Consider the following 22,467-nt stretch of genomic DNA (forward strand, 5'->3'; position numbering starts at 1 on the left):
AGACATCTGTTAAGATGTAAGCTCAGCCTGAAGAATTTAAAATGTAAAGCATTAAAAAGGATGGATAGTTATCTGAAAATTACACAGTATATTTTTGGGTTCTATTGTATCTTAAAAAGCCAAGCCAATGAAAAAAATTTCTTTGGCCATAACTCTTACAGTTTTCTATATAAGGGGGTTCAGTTAGAAATACCTTTATTTCACACAGTATGAACACAATGGATATGATTTTATGCCTCTGACTATTCTATTATATAAGCATACTGATACTAGTCTGTGACATGAGAAAAGATAAAAACTTGGATTGTATTAGTTTTGCGTTAACACTGAACTAAAACATAATTATCTTGCAGTTCTTTTCCCTATTATAGGGAAGATGATGAGAGTTAAGTGGATAGTAGCGCTGGGAGTGTGGCAATGGCTAGAAAAGGTTAAATTCATCATTCACTAAATATGAAACATTGTTTGCAGTAAGTCATATGAAATTTGTTCACAGTTAGCAATGCAATGAAAATTAAACATCTCCCCATCTTTATTATTTTTCTGTGAAATGAATAATGACAACTCAACTTTGAAGCCTTGCCCATATTTATGATAATAACTCAATGACTCAAAATACTGCTTTTATTCACGTCAGTTGTAGATGTTAGAAATACTCTCTCTGTCTGGCTCTTCTCTCTACCTACCTAAATCCCAATTTTATTCTAAATTCACCTTTAGTGTCATCTCTAATCACTTCAGTCTCTGACTGAAATTCTCTAAACTCCCAGTGTAAATGTAAAAAAACCCCACAAAAACCCTTTCCCTTAAATTCTCTCCTGAAAGCCCACTTATTCTTTGTTACCTAGAAATTACCAACTGTGATCAAAAATACTAATTATTTACTTTCAAATATTACTATAAGTTTGCTTTTTGGACTAGTAAGCCTCTCGAGCAGGAGTCATTTATTAATAGGATTAATTTTATGGTTTAAAGTTGTTATAATGCCAGAAAGTAATAGGCCTAATATTCTTCTAGAACTTAAGGATTTCACTACTTTCATTAAAAAATGTAAAAGAATATATTTGGAGAAGATTAAAATAAAATGACTTTTTAAAATGAGTTCACCTCAAACCATGTTCACAAATTCTGAGTATAGCATATTCTAGGGAAATATATAAACTTCAGATAAATGTCATACAAGCTATGTAAATTATTCTCATTCTCCCATTTCTAACCACAATGTGCAGCTATGACTGTGAACTGTTCATTAGCAGCCATTCAATTTACCATTCTCAAAATAACTGTAGTTTTAAAAAAACCTTTTACATAATGCATTTGTGCTACCAACAGATGTCTTCAATCACCAGTTTCACATCATTTCTCCATATTTTAATGAGTTAGAACATTAGATATATTTAAAACTAAATTTATTGAATGTTCTGTAAAATTGAGTGGTGAAATTCAAGTCATGGATAAATTAAATAAACGCATATCTGCTTTCTTATAATTCATTTCGTGTGGTATAAATCTACATGGAAGAACAATTATTTAGTTCTATCACCAAACACATACAAAACAAGTCAACCCAGTGCAAAGTCATTAACTTTGAAGAGATTAAATTTTGAATTGGATAGAAAATATGCGGAACTTAAAATTTGAAGAAATTGAATACCTTATGTTTTCATTTGTATACTTTAAGCAGAGCATTTCATAAATTACCTTCATCTCAGGCAGTATGTTTAAAATATTAACACTTGTATTTCTCCTTGTAAATAATTATAGTAATTAATAATTAATATTTTATGTAATATAATAAGTAATATATTTTGAGATTTATTGTTGTATGCTATTCTTGTTCTAAAACAAGAACAATTTTATAAAATATTACTTTATAAGGTTGATAATGAAGAAGGGATTTAGAAACAATTTTTTATAAATATTTTAAGTGATGTTGATAATGACCTAGTTGAGAGTTTAACTAGCAGCAGACACATCAGATGACAGTAAACTTCTTGCTAGTCCTAGATTCTAGATATGTCTATAGAATGCACACTAATATAAAGAGCCATAAAAACTACTAGCCTATGACATAGACATAAAGACTACAAATTGTATCTCTTTTATATTTCAGAGCAGTACTTAAATGATAAGAGTTAATATTCATAGTTAAATATATTTAATCACATCAAAAGTCCTGCGAAGTTTAAATAGCACCTCAAATCTTGTTATTATTTTTTGTCTATTTCTTCTAAAAATGTAAGTTAATTTGTTAAAGTTGAAACAATATACATTAAATGTGTATATCCTCAAGGCAGTTTTCACAACTTGGTAGTATATAGAACAATGTATAGATACTATTTAAAAATTAAGCTAACAAGTTTGATTTGGGTTATTTTGAAAAAATAGAAGTCTTTTAAGAAGCTTAACATTTTATTTGCTGTATATATAAAACTAATATTCAAGCATGAATTATAGTATATAGAACTAATTGAAACCTCATAAATTAAAAATGATTTTATAGTTCTATTATCAATTGTAATCATTGTTTAAATATATTTTTCTTTATGCCAATTATTTAGTTTATGCCAATTATTACCATCTTTCAAAAGAAGATGATGGATTAAATTTCAAAATTAATTTCATTAACTGAAATACTATTACATAAGAAGAATCAATAAATTCAGATTTTGGAAAGGCATCCCTTATTTTCTTGCTGATGTCTAAGGCAATAGTGGTTCACAGAATGACAATTTTCAGGTACAGAATTTTACCTTCAGCCAGAAGTAAATATTTTCCTAATAGAATAACAAAGAATTTGCTAGGATATTTTTCCCTCATGGAAAAAAATTAGTATAAGTTTAGAATTTAGCACTCATATATGTGTGGAAGCTTTATGATTGCTAATTGTATACTGTAATTTTTTTAAGGTGCTATACCACAGTACTTACAAACAAATGCTTTTTACCTGTTTCTTTATATTACCTTTGTCTACTGATCACTACCCATATTATTTCCTATAAATGAATGTCACTGCAATGTTTAATTATTTCTGTTTTTATAATACCTAGATAATTCTGAGGCATGAGGATGACTATGAAAAAAGACACTGAGTAATCTTATTGTATTCACGATAAGTTATTAAAAAACTGATGAAAAGCAGATATCACTAAGGTTAACTGATATCTGTGACTATTTAAATGTAAGTGGAAACATTTGAGAAACCTAATATCTCCTCTGCTATTTATTAAATACATTTTTGTGACCTGTTAAGCTCAAGAGTTCTTCACCTTAAATCAAAATTTCTAATATTTATTTGACATCTTACCAATTAAGATTTATATTATACAGTATTCATATTAACACCTGTTTGAATTACTTTTCTTTGAGTTATGAATTCATTTTTTTTCCTCTGAGTTTTCATGTAGGGATCATATGTGTCAGATAAAAAGTTATTATAGACCATGAATTTTTCTAGGGCAAATTATAATAGCATAGGAGAAAACTGGGAGAAACATAGGAGAAAACTGGGAGTATTTTGAGTAAATACTAACTAGAAAAATGAGGCTGTTTTTCTGCTTGTTACACCATAAATTTTTCACTAAGTGTATTGTGAGACTGGCAAAGTCACTTTCTTTATCATAAAGTTGTGGGGAAAGAACATGAGATTAAATCAAAAGTACTATTTCATGACTTTAAGTAATAGCAGTATTATTAAAGCACCTCGTTATTGGAAAAAAAGGCATATTCTCAAAAACCCCGTTGAGTACTATATTGACTCATTTGTTTTTAGCTATAGTTTTCTTGTTCTTTAAGTATGCACATATGTATTATAAAACAGCAGCTTAGTAACTTTTAAATTTATAGTTGGCCAAATTCATATCAATAATATATTGCATAAGTGTATCATTATTTTCTACTGCTTAATCCACTGTAAATCACATGCACTAGAAGGAAACTGGGATGAAGACATGGAGGTACATTACTATTAACCTAGAGACCAAGCTGGTTTACACTACCTCAGAAACCTTCAACGCATTTAGAGTACCCAAAGGGTAGGAGATGAGGGAGGTACAGAGATGAGATGAGCCTGTTAGAGACAGACACAAGACAGAGCAAAATAAAGAAATATAAGGATGAATGACAAAGTTACATACATGTGTAACAATACATTTATTCATGGGAATAGAAAACATGAAGAAAGAAGGGCTAAATATTTAGAAAATGTTGATTAGGTGAGCTACACTTCAAAAACATGAAAAGTATGCAAACAATTAAACTTGGAGAAAAATTAGTATGCCTAAAAATAATTAATGCAATATAAGAAATAACAAATTCAAACACATCGTACTAGAATTATGTTCGCTCTTAAAATCTAGTCTTGACATTCCAAAACTGTAATGACAATATAGCCTCTGGGCAGGCCCATCAGTTGTGTCAACAATGTCATCTTGATTTTCTTGGAAGGGTGGAAGGGTGGAAAATATCATATTTATTAAACAATGTTTATTTAATATACACAAATCTTTTAATAAGTTTTCTCTCAAGCAGTCTTAAGAATTACTATTCTAGCTTTATTTTTACTTCAAAGGCAGAACATTATGAGGGATACATTTTAAACCCTGGATATCTTATTTATGAGACCATTGTATTAAAAAAGCAAGAAAGCATATAAATATCTAAATACGTAAAGACAGCATGCATCTGAAAATTAAAAGTACAGCATTTGTAAAAGAAGTAACTATAATGTAATATATCTGATTTCCGAAACCATAAATAAATATTATGCACAACACATATGTGTACATTGCTTTAAGGGCTGAAATCCACCCAGGCCTAAAGAATGAACTTTATGTCACATGCTCCCAAATCTAACTGTTTTTCAGTAACCTATGGCGTTGAACAGTAGTTAGAGACTTTCTGCACTGTAACTCCTTTTGAGATCCTAAATAAAAGGTACAACTGGAAAATATTCAGATTCAGAGAGACAAAAGATATGTGAAGGAAAACAAACAGAGTTAGAAATTATTAGTAAAGGATAGAGCAGAATAAAGACACACTATACTTAAGAAAACTAATAATCCCAAATTATCTTCAAAAATATAAAAATTATCATAAGGATAATAATATTTTATAATAGATGTATAATCCCAATGTCTCAAAAGGTAATTGAATACATGACCTAAATGATAAATACAGATACTGATAAAATTTGCCTTCTAGATCACTTAACACAAAAGTTTTATTTTTAGTTTTAGAAAATCTTTCTAATTCAAATAATTATTTTAATATTTTCAATATATTTATTTTGAGTGCTTTACCACCCATACCCTTTTCAGGGTACTAATGTCAAAGTAGATATTATTTTTCTATTATTTTTGCTGTTGTTTTGCCAAATGTAACTGTCACTTTTTATTGAAACATCAGATCAGACATTTAATTCTCACAGTTTTGATGCTTAATGAAAAGTGAAAGTTAAACACAGCATGGTGGCATTAAAAATGCATGGTGAATCCATAGCATCCTTCACATTAGCCCTGAAGAGAATGCAGAATACCAAGAAAAAAATTATTCAAACGAGTGAACTAGTGTGTTTAGAGATGAGATTGACAAATTATCACAAATCATTCAAAAAGGAATGGACAAAGAATGGTAGACTTGGGAAGGAGAAGAGAAAGGAAATGAATTATTTTATTAATCTAACCTTTAAAACGGGGAAGACCCCATTTGAAATACAGTGTCTGAATGTTTAACCCCGGAGAGTACTAACAAGGTAACATGCTCAAGACACAAGTCAATTAAGGAAGTAGAAACTTTATTCTATATGACTCTTTCAGGCTTATCTACATAAGCTTCAATTTGTTTTTGAGATAATTTCAGCACGTTAAACAAGAAATGGGGACTTATTTCTACCACTATGCTTAGGGAGGAAAATGTTTTCTGTTTTAAAGTTTCTAGAAAAATCTTTGCCCTATTTAATTTCTATTCTATAATATATTTTTTTAAAAAGTCAATCTTTTTGCATAATGGATTTTACTAAGGAGATTTAAAAAAATTAATAGTATTACCTTTACTTTTTTGATGTTTTGAAATCCTTTTGCATCTCTCTGAACTGTTGCACAAAAATTTAAATCTTGATTGCATATTTAAAACAGAATGTCCAATTTACATTTATGGCTATTAATTTCAATTTGTTTATATATCTAGAGTTTGTCAGGCTTTAGAGTTCATAAGTAGATTAAGAACCTTAGTAGTAAAGGTCTTTCGTGCTTTTTTTCACTTTTGGGTAGGAGATTTACTTCTAAATTGGTGAAGTCTATACATATTTTCAGAATTCTCAACACACATAATTATGCAAAGTGTGTGAGGAAGCAAAACAGAGTCATAAGGAGGTGTTATAAGCTTAGGCTTAGAAAACCACTTCTGACAGCATACTCTACAACAATACTTAATTGGGTATGTGAATCTTATTAGAAATGTTTCCAAGTTTTTATTGCCCTTACGTATGCCTCAAAAAGATTTGTATGTGTTCAGATAAAGGCTGATTGTACAGATGGTGACAGAATCACTTTAGAACCACTCAGATTCTGATTTTCGGGAAAACTAAACCATTTCTTAAATAAGACAAAAAGCAGGCTCTCAGAAAACCTTGCGACTATATGTAGATTTGTGATTCACAGTTATAATTCTATCATCTCTTCTCATGTTTAATAGAAGTTTAAAGCAGTAACAAACAGTATGTCTAGATCTGCATATTACAATAAATCATTGCTCTAATACTATAGTCTCTTACCTCAAAATAATGCAATGAAATTATTGTTATAGTAAACATTATCTCCAATGAAATTTAAGGTATAAATTTTAACTAATTCAAAATGCAAGATCCTTGCCTCTTTGAAGAAACATACCTCTTTCTTAAAGACATATATCTTATTATCTGATTTCTAGCAAAAGTTATGAAGGCAAAAGTTCATTTTTATAAAATATGCATGCATCCTTAGAAACTTAATTCTTGGGTATATTTTAATAAAGTTTTTGGAATCATGTAGACATAAGCCCATAGCCAAAATTAGTAAATAAGTCTGTTTTAACTTTACCATATGAAATAAATACTAGCATTATAAGCATAACAAAAGCACTGTATTTGTAATACATCTCTTAGAATATAAAAGCCTCAAGTTTTGTTATCTTATGTATCGCATATTTTAAAGCAAATTGTGATTTAGAATATAAATATGTTTTAAATATATGATTTGATTCAAAGCAAGTTATGTCTCCTCAGAATGTTCAGTGGAATCTACAAACACAAGTTGGTATTTACGATAAAGTATTCCTAACAATTTTATTGAACTTAATGTGTGCACATCTATAGACTCTTTTATGTAACAAAAATGACTTATATTCAGTCACTGAAAAGTCCTAAAAATCAAATGAGTATTTCAAAAATGATTTTGTCATTAAGAACTGGTTCTACGTTCTGAGACAAAATTACATCTAATCATCTTTATCTATTTAATAAAGCATTTACTCTATATGTTTATGTATATTTGATTCCGTAGTATGAAAATTGATTAATATGAAGCAAATCTGGAGAAAACTAATTTTCATACATTTTATTTAAGGCATCTCTGAAACTTGAAAATAAGGGTGAGATTACACGATATTTCATGCTGTCATTCCATGTGCTTTCATCCATTCGTGGAAATCAGTCTTTCCAGTAAAGCATTTGAAAGTACTTTTCATTAATTTTTATCTTTTAGAACTGGAAACTTTTTTTTTTTTTTTGAGACAGAGTCTCGCTCTGTCACCCAGGCTGGAGTGCAGCGGCGCGATCTCGACTCACTGCAATCTCCGCCACCCGGGTTCACGCCCTTCTCCTGCCTCAGTCTCCCGAGTAGCTGGGACTACAGGCGCCCACCACCACGCCCGGTTAATTTGTTTGTATTTTTATTAGAGACGGGGTTTCACCGTGTTAGCCAGGATGGTCTCCAACTCCTGACCTCATGATCCGCCCGCCTTGGCCTCCCAAAGTGCTGGGATTACAGGCGTGAGCCACAGCGCCCGGCCTAGAACTGGAAACTTTTAAAGCTGATAGAAGTTTAACAAATTCATATCATCTTCATGGTAACTTCATTTTCTTTCATGAGACTAACAGAAAGGATGGATGATAACAGGAGATTTCTAAGCAACTTCCTTATTGCAAATGATCCGGGTTAAATAAATGCAAGGAGAGAACAAAAAATGCAGGAAAGATAAAATAGTCTGAAGCATAAATCATAGTAAGTCGATTGCTAGGAAACAATGGTGGTCATCTATGTTGGTTTATGAAGATGGTAAGTGGGGTGGCTTCATGGATGTTGAAGATGCCGCATTACAAACAGCAATGAGCCCTTGAACCAGAATCAGCCATAATGTATGTAAAGCCACAAACAATGCACTGGCTGGTCTTTTCAACCATTTTGTCTAATGCAATTTGTTAACTATGAGCAACATGAAACCAATATCTTTTTTCCACAAACACTAGATGATGATCATAATTCCTTTAAACTAAAAGACCATCTATGGCATAAGTCAAAGCCCTGCATTACATTTTTAAGCTACAGGACAGAGACTAGGACCTTATTTGGTATGCCACAGATGCTCTGTTTATGTTTTCTGCAGCCAAATCTAAAAGATTTTTTTATTAAATATTAGTTTTCTTTGCATTTTTTCCTGAACCTTTCAGGAAACTTAAGTTCTTTTCTAAAATTTTACAATTTGATGCTTGATAATAAGAATATATACTCATGTGAAAAGAATTCTATAATCTGTATTTCAAAAAATCATTTTCATATAAAATAAGTTTTAAAAGATTTAGAAGCACTTTGATATGTCAGAGACCTAAAGTAGACATAAAGAGCACAATGAACAAACATTTACCATTTTTGTCCATGGAATTTGGTTCTGACTGTTTCTTGCCAATATCAGCAAAGGAACGAACAATGGGAATCCTGTTGGTAAGTTTTTTCTGATTCTGATGATGATGCTGTTTCATCAATGCCTCATGGACCCTGTGGCGTACATCTTCATTCAGCTGACCTGAGCTCACTTGTTGGTCAAGAACCATATCTGAAGAGAAAAGGCCGGAAGAAGATGAGCACAGCTTTCCTCTAGAACATGTGCCAGCCGTGAACCACTGAGTCCAAATATGCAAGCCCTAAACAATATTATTCATCTTGAAATAGAAATAACTTCTTTAAAAAATCTCTAAGCATGGTGTTATAAACGGAAATTTATCTTCCATTGTAGAAATGTTGCACAAGAAAGATTTGGACAAATTTTCATTATAAACCATTCTCTTTTAAATACATAATTCTTATGAAGTACATAATTCTTATGAAGTATTATTTTTCAAATGGGAATAGTTGCATTGAGAAGAAAGTTCTTTATTTTTTCATTATTCACACTGATGGGAGGAATAGCTGTAGAGATAATATCAAAATTCATAATGTGCTTGAATTTGAAAATTCGTAATGTGTTTGAATTCACAATTCATAATGTATTTGAATTTGAAAATTGGTTTTATACTTATACTTTAAAATTTTTCCCATTTTCTAGTACAGACTAATTTCCTTGTTTCCTCATTAAGTGAACAAACGTCTATCTGTGAAAATCTGATGCAAAGAGGCCTATGAAGTGATATAGTTACTGAATTTGGAGAGTAAACAATTCAGTTTCATATGGATAGAAAATCAGCCCTTTCTCAAACTTTCCTGGAAACACACTCCCTTGAGAATGTTAGATTAAAAAGATATTCTATACCTGCAAAACAAAGACTGGAAGGTGAGATTTCAGAAGTCTATAATTAAGCAGATTATTTACCATACAGTGTATCAAAAATGTCAATAAAGTACATAAGTAAAGGTATTTTAAGTTTCTTAGTGGTATAAAGATCACATCAGTGGATGTTTGTGTAATCTGCTTTCTGATTATCAAATATTAACGCTAGTTGTTTTTCAGGCATTAACATCTTATGTAAAGCAGATCACAATGAGCTGCCTTCCACTGCCTTTTTGAATACAGTAAAGGTTTGAAAGTTAGCAGAATGCTGCCTTACCAACAATGTTTTCCTTCAGTGTGAAATGGAAATGAACTAGGGGACAGATTTGGGCCACTTTATGACATTCTAGCTAGACAACTTTGCAAAGTTGAATAACCTCAGTGTCCTTATTTGTAAAATGGAGATAATAATATCTATATCATATATTTGTGCCAAGACTAATGACATAAGGCACCTGATGCACCGATTGGAATATTGAGGCTATCAGTAAATATTTCCCAGAAAAAGATTTTCTTTGTAATTTTCATTATGTAGATTATGGGTTCCTGGTTTGAAATTTGTGATGGTTTCAATATATTCATATTTTATAACAGCTTATCAAGTAGAGAAAAAGCTGGGCTTATCAATAGCAGAAAACCCAAATTAAACTACCTAAAACAATTTTATTGGCTCACATAATAGAAAGATCAAAGTTAAGTTGGCTCTAATTCTGCTTCTCCGTGATTTTGTTAACTTCCTCCTCCTCTAGGGTAAGCTTTAACCTCAGGCTGATTTTCCTTATGGTCATAAGGTGGCTTCCAGCAGCAACAAGGAAACACATATTTTTATTCATATCCAGTGAGAAATATATTTTTTTGTGACTTTCTCTTAGATTAGTTTTTTTTCACCTGGCCAGGAAAAATTATCCTAAGTCTAACTGACACAGCCCTGCCCATCTTGAACCAATCACTGGCAAAGGAGATGGTATTCATATGACTGACAGGCTAATCAAGAAATGCGCTTCACTCTAGAGTTAATTCTCTAAACCAGAGATAGACAAGCTCTTTTTGTCCAGAGCCAGATAACAAATATTTTAGGCATTGTAGGCCATATGATCTCTGTCACAAATACTGAATTTTGCCTTTGTAGCAGGAAACCAGCCACAGGCAACATGTACACAAATGAGCCTGGTTATGCTTCAGTGAAACTTTTTTATGGATGCTGAAACTTGAATTTCATATAATATTCACATCACAACATATTAACTTATTTTTTATTATTTTTCAACCATTTAAAATATAATCACCATTCTTAGCTCAAATGCCCTACAAAATCCGGCAGTTGGCCATATTTGGCACATGGGATATAGTGTGCTCTATCATTTTTGTGTGTACAATGGAAAGAGATAGAATGAATATTTGGAAGTCACCCATAATATATACCTGGAATGTTTGAAAGTCAGCCACTATAATTACCTCAAAGGTCCCTTCCAATTCTGAAAATGTATGATACTATAGAATAATATTTAAATCTATTTTTCAGTTCTTTGGAGATCAGTAGTTATAATACCCCTGGGTTAATCTGAAATAAAGGAAATAATAAATTGTCAACATATATGACATTACACTGAAACCTTGCTAAGATGGAAAAATGTATATAAAATATGCATATACTTCAGAATGGAAGTTGTAAAGTAGGTTATTAGAATACCAATATGATATTATTGTAAGGCAGTTCCAAATATAAGCCATGATATGAATTCACAGTTCAATATTCTAGTCAGAATCAAAAGTAACCACATAATAAACTCTTCATATGTTTATGATTGTAAATTTCTGTTGAAGCATGATGTTTCCAGGCTCGAACACTACAAAAGCCATAGGTCACTATCTTCACAGTTTTTCAAAGATAAGATTTTTATTTGAAACAGTTATGTAAGGAAAAGTAAATATTAAAAAACACACTTATGTGTTCATTAGTTACAGAGAAATACACAGCAAACTTCTCCAAAGTATAACTGTATCAAATTATAACTTACTTGTCTGGAAAAAATTACTCATTTTGCTTAAGAATATAACTTATACTAGGGTGACATTTAAGTACCAAAAGGAATCTGAATTAGTAATCACTTACATTGTTCTTTTCACCACTACAATATATATTAGTATTAACTTGAAAAGTGTGAAAGAATAACGGACCATGATGACTGGGTCCAGAGTGAAGTCCTGCAATCTCAGCAAGCTATTATGCCTACATAACACAGTCTATTCTGCCCCAGGATCTGGGTGATAAGAGAAAAATCAAGAAAAAAAAAAAAGGACAAATAGGTCATACTCTGCGAACACTAAGCAGACTCTAGAAAAACTAGTAGCACTTTGCGACCATACTGGCCAACATGGTGAATTCCCGTCTCTACTAAAAATACAAAAAAATTAGCTGGGCATGGTGCCGTGTGCCTGTAGTCCCAGGTACTCAGGAGATTGAGGCAGGAGAATTGCTTGAACCCAGGAGGCGGGGGTTGCAGTGAGCTGAGATCGCACCACTGCACTCCAGCCTGGTGACAGGGCAAGATTTCGTCTAAAAAAAAAAAAAAAAAAGAAAAGAAAAGATAAACTAGGAGCACTTGTGGAAAAAGACCTCAGAAAAATGAAAAGTTGTTTTTCATCCTATCAGGTAACTATTTTATCATAATGTATCTTCAATGAAAGCCCCTAGAGGCTATGACATTTCACAGATTTTATATAAATCTCTGCCTTTTTGAAGATCATCATATCAATGCTTTGAAAACCCATTGTCTTAACTTTAAAAGATATTGGGAGAGCTGGGGGGGAATATGATATGAAGTTCCTAAATTATGTGGTTTGGTTGCCAGCACTAACAGGGATGTGCGTACTAAAGATGTAAACTATAATAAAATACTTACTTTTCAGACCGAGGATTGTCACAGTATAGGCATGTTAAAAAATATATGGTTATTCCTATACTCCCAACTCTACAGATTACATTCAGTGGAGCAAACTGTAGACTCTTCCTTCAATTAAAGATTTTAAACAACAAAGGTTGTTTAAATGAGTTGGGAGGTATGATTGATAATCTGCCCATGGTACCAACTTTGGTTTGGTTTTAATTTCTTCCTAACTCTCATTGACAGAATTAGGTTAAAGTATACACACACTGCAGAGAGGATATTTCCATCATTAATCTTTATAATGCTTAATTTCAAAGAGATTAACATAGATCATAAAATTCCCTGTAATTTATATGAATATAATTCAGAAGCATATTCAATATAATTAATCTCCATATCAGAATAAATTGTGGTAAGAAGATATATCTGGAGAATTTTGGATTTGAAAAGGTTAAGTAATATTTTGAAGGATAATGTTTAAATTTATTGAGTTTCCTGAAACATTGGGAAAGAGATATTTTAAATTAACTTTAGGCAAAAGAAAATCCTACTTTAATTATATTAGAAATTTTGACAGATACGCCAGATACAAATGGGATTTTCTGCTACTAAGTCTACAAAAATCTCTTAAGGAATTATCTGAGTCTGTTAAAAACATATCAAAACATTGATATAAAAATCCTTGATCATTACAAAATAATGTCTGGGTCATATTCATCTAGTAGGAAATGTCTGAAAAACATCAATACTGCAAAGCCTGTGTATTCACAAGGTACTAGGGATTAGAACCCTTAAAGGTAAACTCTTACACTTAGCTTTTGTAAAACTGAAACTAGTGATTAATGTATGTGAATTATGACTAACAGAGAAAAATCATGATAAATAAGAGCTGAGGACAAAGTTTCAGAGCTGATTGTTAATCACTATGGCCACAAATGATCATGAAACAGAATAAAACAAAAATTATGGTTGGGCACAGTGACTCATGCCTGTAATCCTAGCACTTTGGGAAGCTGAGGCAGGTGGATCGATTGAACCCAAGAGTTCAAGACCAGCCTGGGCAACATAGTGAGACCCCATCCCCAAAAATTATGATTATAGGTTAATAAAAAAAGTATTTCCATTTCTGCAAAGGTCATCTTTGATAAAGAACTTTCTATTTATCTGTTTATGGTGAAATAGTCTCTCTCCTACTTTATATGTTGCTATGATAATAAAACATAATTATGTGAAAATACTTTGCAAAGTTAGAAGTCTTAAAAACGGAAAGCATGCTTATTTATTACAAACTTAGTAATGCAGCTCAATTTTTATAAAACGAAAATAGGAGAAGTAAAAACTAAGAAAATAATTACTAACTATAGAGAGAAATATTTTAATGAGATTATATTGAGGGGATAAATAAGTAACTTTTAAATTTAGTCAAATTATAGTTATCAATGAGAGGAAATCTCAGTAATGATTGTAAAGGAATCTAAGGTAATAATGATCAACACAAATATTTGCAATCATTTTTCTTTGTGATGTTAGCATTAAACCACTGACATATTCTAAATGTCATTTTACAGGCTGTTCTACACTGAAAAATGGGACATTCAGGTTAGGCTACTTCAAAGTCAGAAAGATACACACTAATTAGAAGAGCAGAAAGAATACTAAAAAGCTATTTAGGGTATCAAGACGTCAACTGAACTACTTTCACTGTAAGGATAGATTTAGAGAATGTAATTTGATTGAAAAGGCTAGATTTAACCCAGTTAACCTTAACATATTCTACAGAATTGAGCTTGGAAGACAGGGACAGAGTTAGGAAAAAGTCGCATAATTTTGGACAATGAAAGTGAACTAAAGTGATAAAATGAAGTGTTTTAGTCAAATTACTGGGACAAAATTTCTTCATAGGAATAACTGTCCGAGGAAAGCATTAGAAATTACATAATTTAAGAAATGTGAAGACTGGTAAAAGTATAAAGGGTATGTTCTGAAGCTAATTTTGCCGGGTGGTAGAATGTGACAGTTTCGTTTCCCATTTCAAAATGTATTTGGACTAATCTATTCTTAAAGGTAGCGCCATCATCAATTTAAGCAGCAGAAATAAACCCCTTAGAGCAAGGCCTTTAACCTTTTAAATCTTAGTTTCTTTCTTTATTAAATAAGGATAACAATAATAACACCAAGAACCAGGTTTGAGTATTAAAAAGATAATTACAAACTTAAGAGCTTCCCATACTTCAAAGTACTGTGAAAAGCCCAGCTGTCTCATTCCTAATTAAAATATAAAAATGTTTATTGGGTATTAGCAAGACCATATAATGTAAAGCTAAGAAACTGAGCTGGATAGCTAACTATTTCGGCATTCTTAGGGAGTTTGCTTATTTCTGAGTTAATCATTTTCTCCATTTTCTCTTGATTTAGTGCAGCTACAGTAGCCTGGATGTTTCTGAAAATTATACATACATGTTTAACTTCATAAAGTCTTTCAGGCTCTAGCTATGTAACTTAAAGAATAATCTCTTTACAGGTGTTACATGAAACAGAAGAGGACCGCTTATCTTTCCTGTTTGGGGCAGTGTGGTGTGTGTGTGTGTGTGCGCGCGTGTGCGCTCACGTGTGTGTGTGTGTGTTTTAGTATTCTTGGAGTTTTTGCTTAATATTTCAAGCCATAGTATCTTTCAGTACTTACTTTTCTTTTCACACATACTGCAATGCCTATCGGCACCAATGACTAAATCAATAATTTTGAAGGTGATAAATGTGCCATCAAAATTTGGGTGACATTCACTTCAAGACATTTCTTTTTCTTCAGACAGCAGTTGCAGTGTAATAGAAAAAACACGTAGGCTTAAAGTCAGGGGACCTTGGGTGAAATCTAGGCCATGACAATTTTAGAGTTTCTATTTTCTGATTGGAAAATGAGAATGACATCTACTTCATGGGGCTGTTCTGCAGATTAAAGTAGATACGTTATTTTTCTAATATATTATTCTCATATATATGATTAAAAACACACATATAGTTTATTTTTCATTTCTACAATATAATTAAGATATTAAGTCTTTTCACTTCACAAATACATATCATATGGAATGAATTTTATTTTTTCCCAAACTAATAATTTTTAAACTGCCTCTTTTCTTTGTTTGTATTTTTAAAACCTCCATCAATTATTTCATTTATACTCTTTCAAAACTTGTTTCTGTGTTTTTGTATTATTTTGTTTTTACTGACATATGTTTGTCTTCTGGTCAAAAGATACAGGAGTTCTTTGGCTCAATTTCTGTAATAATAACATTTCCTAAATATACCTGTCTGTATTATAAGATATCATTGAATTCTAATACTAATCATTCATCAGGTTATAGTTTTGAATTACAAAACTAATCCTAACTGTATCACTTGGCTTCCTCTGGAATTCAAGGGTTTTAATTAAGTTTAAAATAAATGGCCGTACCTTTCTGTGTCCATTCTCAACTAACATTTTTCTGTTTATTGAAATTTTTTCATTTGGTTATTTCATATGTTTGAATACTGAAAATAAGCATCTAGCTCTAAGGTTTTTTCCTTTAATTTTCTAATGGTGAGAGTCTAAATATGATAATGAAAATAAATGGTGAATAGGAATCAAGATATCTAGGTTCTTGTCCTATACTTGGCACTGCCAAGCTAGAGCATATTTCACTGAGATTCAACTTCTTTTATCGCAAATAACAGGGTAAAAGAAAATGACTTTAAAGGCCTCATGCAGTGATTATGAGAATTAGTTTTCCAAAGTTCATACATATATTGAATTATAAGGAAAAGAGTAACAGAAAAGTAGCTGTACCTATAAAATAGACTAAAGGAGAAAAGATATACCTGCAATTTCTTCTAAAGTGTTGGCATGCATGTCCAGCAACACAGTTCCATTCAGAATACAACTTCTCAACTCAAACAAGCTGTGCAATGAAAGAGTAGCCACATAAGGCTTGCTCCACCTTTCTCCTCCATCTTCCACGTCTTCTTCAAACTTCAACCACCTACACAAATAAATATTATCAGCACAGTTTATATTATATAGTAGGTGAATGATCCTTTATCCCAAAAATAAAAGGTTGAAATAGAAAACTAGTCATATTGTGTCTTGGTTCATAGGTTTTGGAAGTATATAAAAGCTAGTCTAAGCCATTTGGCTTATTTCATTTTAATTCCATTTAACTCATATTCTTTTTGCAATTAAAAAATAATTGAGAAAAAAGGAAAACTCATGTTATTTTGTTAACTTGTCTAACTCTGAAGAAACATTTAAATATAAGTGTTTAACCACTGGTCACAGCAAATCTTATGTAGCACTAATAAAGAGTGTATACTTCATAGAAAGTTAATGGTAATTGAAAAAGAAAATGAAAGAATACTTATTTTTCCTTAGTGGGAGGTCTTAAACCTGAATATTTTAGTCTCTCGGTAATTTTCTTATAAGATCTTGAGGGAGGCTGGCATAATTTGGGGTCTGTTGTATAGGAAAAATCCTTGTTAGGCTTGCTTGGATGAAAGCTAGTGATAGCAGTCACTTCCTAGGGACTAAATACGTGAGAATTGAGCTCAGACCCCATCCCTGGGTGTTTCTGCCAGGATGGATCATCAGAGAAGAAACTTGATGTCATGATGTCAAACAGGAGACCACTGTCTTCTTGGACTGAAATGAATAGCAATACCTAGATCGTCTATAAGCAAGATAAATGGAACAGATAAAGAGAAACCAATGATTTTATTGCTCTGGCACAAGCCACTTAATTCTTATCTGTTCAGGAATTTGGTCTCTAATCCTAATAGACGACCAATTTAGTTTCACCATTTCTAATGAACCTTAGCCTAAATCTTCTTGGCTACCTCCATCTCCACCATTTCCCTCATCTCGTTTCTCCTTAGTCATTTTTGACCCCAATTTCTCTCCCCAAGCAATATCATTCAAATCCTCTGTATGATATTATATTACTATCTTGTGTAATAAAATGATCCAACTTCAACACACAACAAATATGTGGGAATAACTAGTTAGGGAATCGAGTGGATTAGCCAAAAGTAACTAACCAAAAGAGCCAGTCAGTATGATTAATGTGCAGAGTAGTAAGAGAGATCGGGAAAGCTATGGATCTGTCTCTAGTGTTTAGGAAGCAAAAAGAAAAAAAAAATGTCAGAAAGTGAAAAGGAAACCAATAGAAAATAATACTTATACCTGCCAAAATTTACAATCAGGTAAGAATAGCTATGCCATATTGAAAAAGCTTACATTTAAGCCACAAATCACCAACAGAATCTCTTCAAGGCTGGGCATTTTATAGAACATTTTTGTCTACACAGAAAGTTTTCATATTAGTTATTCTTAAAGTTTTTCAGTCCTAAACAGGGCCATAATACCTCATAGATCATGTGATGGTCATATCATGTCATAACTGGTTCTCCCTCTCTTCCTAGGAAAGTGTAGAATATCACTACCTGGCTCCCTTTTAATTGGGTGAGTCCATGTGTCTGTGATTAAACCTGGAAATGAGGTGGGAACAGAAATTATGTGTGTGTCACTTTCAGACTGGAGTATTTAATTGGCAAGACGATATCCTCTGGAGCTTATCCTTTCCTTGACATCTAACAAGCAGAGTTCAAGATGAAGACTGATCTATCAGCTGAGGTTTCTAAGTCACTGTTTAATACAATGAACAGACGAGCAAAACCCCAATGATCCATGATGGACATGAATTGTGAGCCATAAATAAATGGGTTTAAGCCACTGAGATTGCAGGATATTTTTATAGCATAATTTAGCCTATCCCAACTGACATAGATTACCATTTTAGTTATTCATATCAGCATAAAAATCCTAATCAGAATTAATGGTGAAAGTAAATATGATTTTAATAAATATAAATTACTATTTCTTGTCAGATATAAGAATAAGGCCATAGTCACATTGTGATTTCAATATCACAAAGGAGCAACCTCTTGGCAGACATTTTAATGGAATAGTATTATATAAAGTGTCTTCTACTAGTTGAGAATAAAAAAAATTTATATTTTTTCTATATAGCTAAACCACCAAGTAATGAAAGGAAAGTCTTTTAACTTCTCTGGGTCAGTTTTCTCACAGGTAAAATGATGAGACAAATTAAACACATTAAACAATTTTCCAAAGATCACCTAGCCAGTGACCTTGTCAAGCCAGGATCCAACTCTAAGATTTTTTTTTTAATTTTATTTTTCTCCAGAGTCTGTGCCCATTTCCTACCATAATACAGTAATTTGAATTGAATTCAGTTCAAACATCTTATGCTAATGCTTATAGCAGAAACAACTGATTTAACATTTAATTTTCATCCATGTCTGGAGCCAATCTTAAGTTGCAAAATGTTCTTTGTTCTCACTTTTTCTTTTATATTATTCCAATTTGTTTTCTTTATTGCCTACTATGCTAGATAAAAATAGATGGTTTTCTTTTGGGAGTAAGACTCAAACATACTATTCTGTGGAAGGGCTATAATGAAACTTTCCATAAGGAAGTGGCATCAGAGGAGTGGATACAACTTTTATTAAATCTCCTAATTAAATTATAATCTACTGACATATGCTGTGGATTTCAGATAAAAAGAGCAAAAGGAAGGGAGACTATATAATAGCATGTATGCTGGTGTTATTTTGACTGAAGAACTTTGTTAAATTGGAAATTTACTTTCTAGTCTATTTGGTGGTAAAGGAAACCTAGAGTTTTAAAAGGGTGTAATGCTATTTAAGGAAATACAGGTTTTTCTCTATGGAAAATGTCCTCAATTAAGGTTTCTAGAACTATGGTACTTTCTGTCATCCCCTTTATAAAATTGATTCTAAAATGTTGTAACAGTGAGGCGATGGGTAACAGTGAGATGATGTCTCTACAAGAAATAAAACATGTTAACCAGGTGTGGAGGTGCATGCCTGTAGTCTCAGCTGCTCAGAAGGCTAAGATGGCAGGATTGCTTAAGCCCAGGAGATCGAGGCTGCAGTGAGCCATGATAATGCCACTGTACTCTAGCCTGGGTGATAGAGTGAGATCCTGCCTCAAAAGAACAAATAAATAAATTAAATTAAATGTAATCTCCAAAAATTATACTCAAGTACAAAATCCTGAAAAGTCTTTGTACATTACTAAAAAATCATATTGTTTCTTAACTATTTAGGTGTAACTCTATAAACTTACCCATACAATAATATTGTTTGTAAGCTGTAATAACATTAATAACAAATTCACTTTTAAAATACTCCTGGGCCTCTTGATTTATATAGAATGATAAAACCCTTTCTTATAATAAAACTTATAGTTAAAATTTACTTCTGGATAACAGTGAAGATGACTAAATAAGTGACAAAGCATCTAAATCATTTCATCTTGGCTCCTTTGAAAGTAAAATTTTAAATTTTAAGAATGCTAAAAAGGGGTTGCTGTTTTTATTTCAGAAAAAATGACTTTAAACCAAAAACATTCAAAAAGTAAAAAGAAGAGGATTACATAAAAATAAAGTGTTCAATTAAACGAGAAGACTTAACTATCCTAAATATATATGCACCCAATACTGGAACACCTAGATTCATAAAACAAAACAAGTTCTTAGAGACTTATGAAGAGTCTTGGATAACGGCAATATAATAGTGGAAGACTTCAACACCCTACTGATGGTATTGGACAGATCACTGAGGCAGAATACTAACAAGAGATATTTGGGACCTAAACTTAACACTTGACCAAATGAACTTAATAGACATCTACAGAACACTCCACCCAACCAAAACAGAATATACATTCTTTTCATCTGCACATGGCACATATTCTAAAATTGACCACATACTTAGCCATAAAGCAATTCTCAACAAATTTAAAAAAACCAAAATCATACCAAACATACTCTCAGAACACAATGCAATAAAAATATAAATCAATATCAAGAAGATCTCTCAATACCATACAATTACATGGAAACTAAACAACCTGCTCCTAAATGATTTGGGTAAACAATGAAGTAAAGGTAGAAACCAAGAAATTCCTTGAAACTAATGAAAACAAAGATACAATATACTAGAATCTCTGGAACACAGCAAAAGCAGTGTTGAGAGGAAAGTCTATACTGCTAAATGTCGACATTAAAAAAAAAAACAAACTTACATCTTAAGTTAACAACCTAACATTACACTTGAAGGAATTTGAAAAACAAAAGCCAACCAATCCCAAATATAACAGAAGAAAAGAAATAACCAAAATATAGCTGAACAGAATAAAATGGAAATGAGAAAAATCACACAAAAGATCAACAAAACCAAGACTTGGCTCTTTGAAAGAATAAATAACATTGATATACTACGAGCTATACTAATTTTTTAAAAGGGAGAAGATAAAAATAAACACAATCAGAAAACAAAGAAGACATTACTACTAACCCGACAGAAATACAAAAACCCTAAGAGACTATTATGAACACCTCTGTGCTCACAAACTAGAAAAGCTAGAAGAAATGGATAAATTCCTGGGAATATACAACTGCCCAAGATTAAACAAGAAATAAATTATTTTTATTTCACTTTATTTTATTTTATTTTATTTTATTTTATTTTATTATTTTTTTGAGACAGAGTCTTGCTCTGTGACCCAGACTGGAGTGCAGTGGCACGATCTTGACTCACTGCAACCTCTGTTCCTGCACTCAAGTGATTCTCCTGCCTCACATCACAAGTAGCTGGGACTACAGGTGCACACCACCGTGTCTAGCTAATTTTTTTGTATTTTTAGTAGAGACAGGGTTTCACCATTTTGGCCAAGCTGGTCTCAAATGTCTGGGCTCAAGTGATCCACCCACCTCAACCTCCCAAAGTGCTGGAATTAGAGGTGTGAGCCCTGTACCTGGCCTAACCAGAAAGAAATTGAAACCATGAACACACCAATAATGAGTTCCAAAATTGAATCAGTAATAAAAAAAACCTATCAACCAGAAAAAAGCCTTGGATCAGATGGAGTCACAGCCAAATTCTACCAGATGTATAAAGAAGAATAGATACTGAAACTATTCCAAAAAACAAGGAGGAGGGGCTCCTCTCCAATTCATTCTGTGAGGCCAGCATCATTCTCATACTAAAACGAGGCAGATACACAACAAAAAATCTTCAGACCAATATCTCTGATGAACATAGATGCAAAAATCCTCCATAAAATACTAGCAAACCAAATCCAGCAGCACATCAAAAAGCTAATCCACCATGATCAAATAGGCTTTATTCCTGGGATACAAGTTTGGTTCAACATATGCAAATCAATAAATGTTATTTATTACATAAACAGAACTAAAAACAAAAACCACATGATCATCTCAGTAGATGCAGAAAAGGCTTTTGATAAAATTAAACATCCCTTCATGTTTGAAACCCTCAAAAAACTAGGCATCGAAGGTGTACACCTCAAAATAGTAAGCGTTATCTACAACAAACCTACAGCCAACATCATACTGAATGGGCAAAAGCTGAAAGCATTCTCCTTGAAAACTGGTACAAGACAAGGATGCCCACTTTCACCACTCTTATTCAACATAAGTCCTGGAAGTCCTAACCAGAGAAGCAGAAAAGAATAAAAAATAAAAGGCATCCGGATAGAGAAAGAGGAAGTCAAACCATCTCTCTTTGCAAATGATATGATACTACACCTAGGAAACCCATAACCCCTGCCTGAGGCTCCTAGATCTGCTAAACAACTTCATCAAAGTTTTAGGATACAAAAATCAATATTCAAATGGTATAT

The 22,467-nt window shown here is 32.1% G+C and overlaps 1 protein-coding gene across 14 annotated transcripts in view; it reads right to left on the reverse strand.

Annotated features, from left to right (window-relative positions):
- SLC4A10 (solute carrier family 4 member 10) overlaps positions 1 to 22,467 on the reverse strand; it is a 356,421-nt gene that overhangs the window by 108,282 nt on the left and 225,672 nt on the right. For all 14 annotated transcript variants that reach the window (XM_030796800.1, XM_030796798.1, XM_030796797.1 and 11 more), the window contains 2 exons: positions 16,542 to 16,702; positions 8,899 to 9,087 (listed from right to left, as the gene is read on the reverse strand). In XM_030796800.1, coding sequence (XP_030652660.1) covers positions 8,899 to 9,087; positions 16,542 to 16,702 — 350 coding nt within the window. The remainder of the gene's footprint in view (positions 1 to 8,898; positions 9,088 to 16,541; positions 16,703 to 22,467) is intronic.

This window comes from Nomascus leucogenys, chromosome 17, assembly GCF_006542625.1.
Source record: "Nomascus leucogenys isolate Asia chromosome 17, Asia_NLE_v1, whole genome shotgun sequence".
NCBI lineage: Eukaryota > Metazoa > Chordata > Mammalia > Primates > Hylobatidae > Nomascus > Nomascus leucogenys.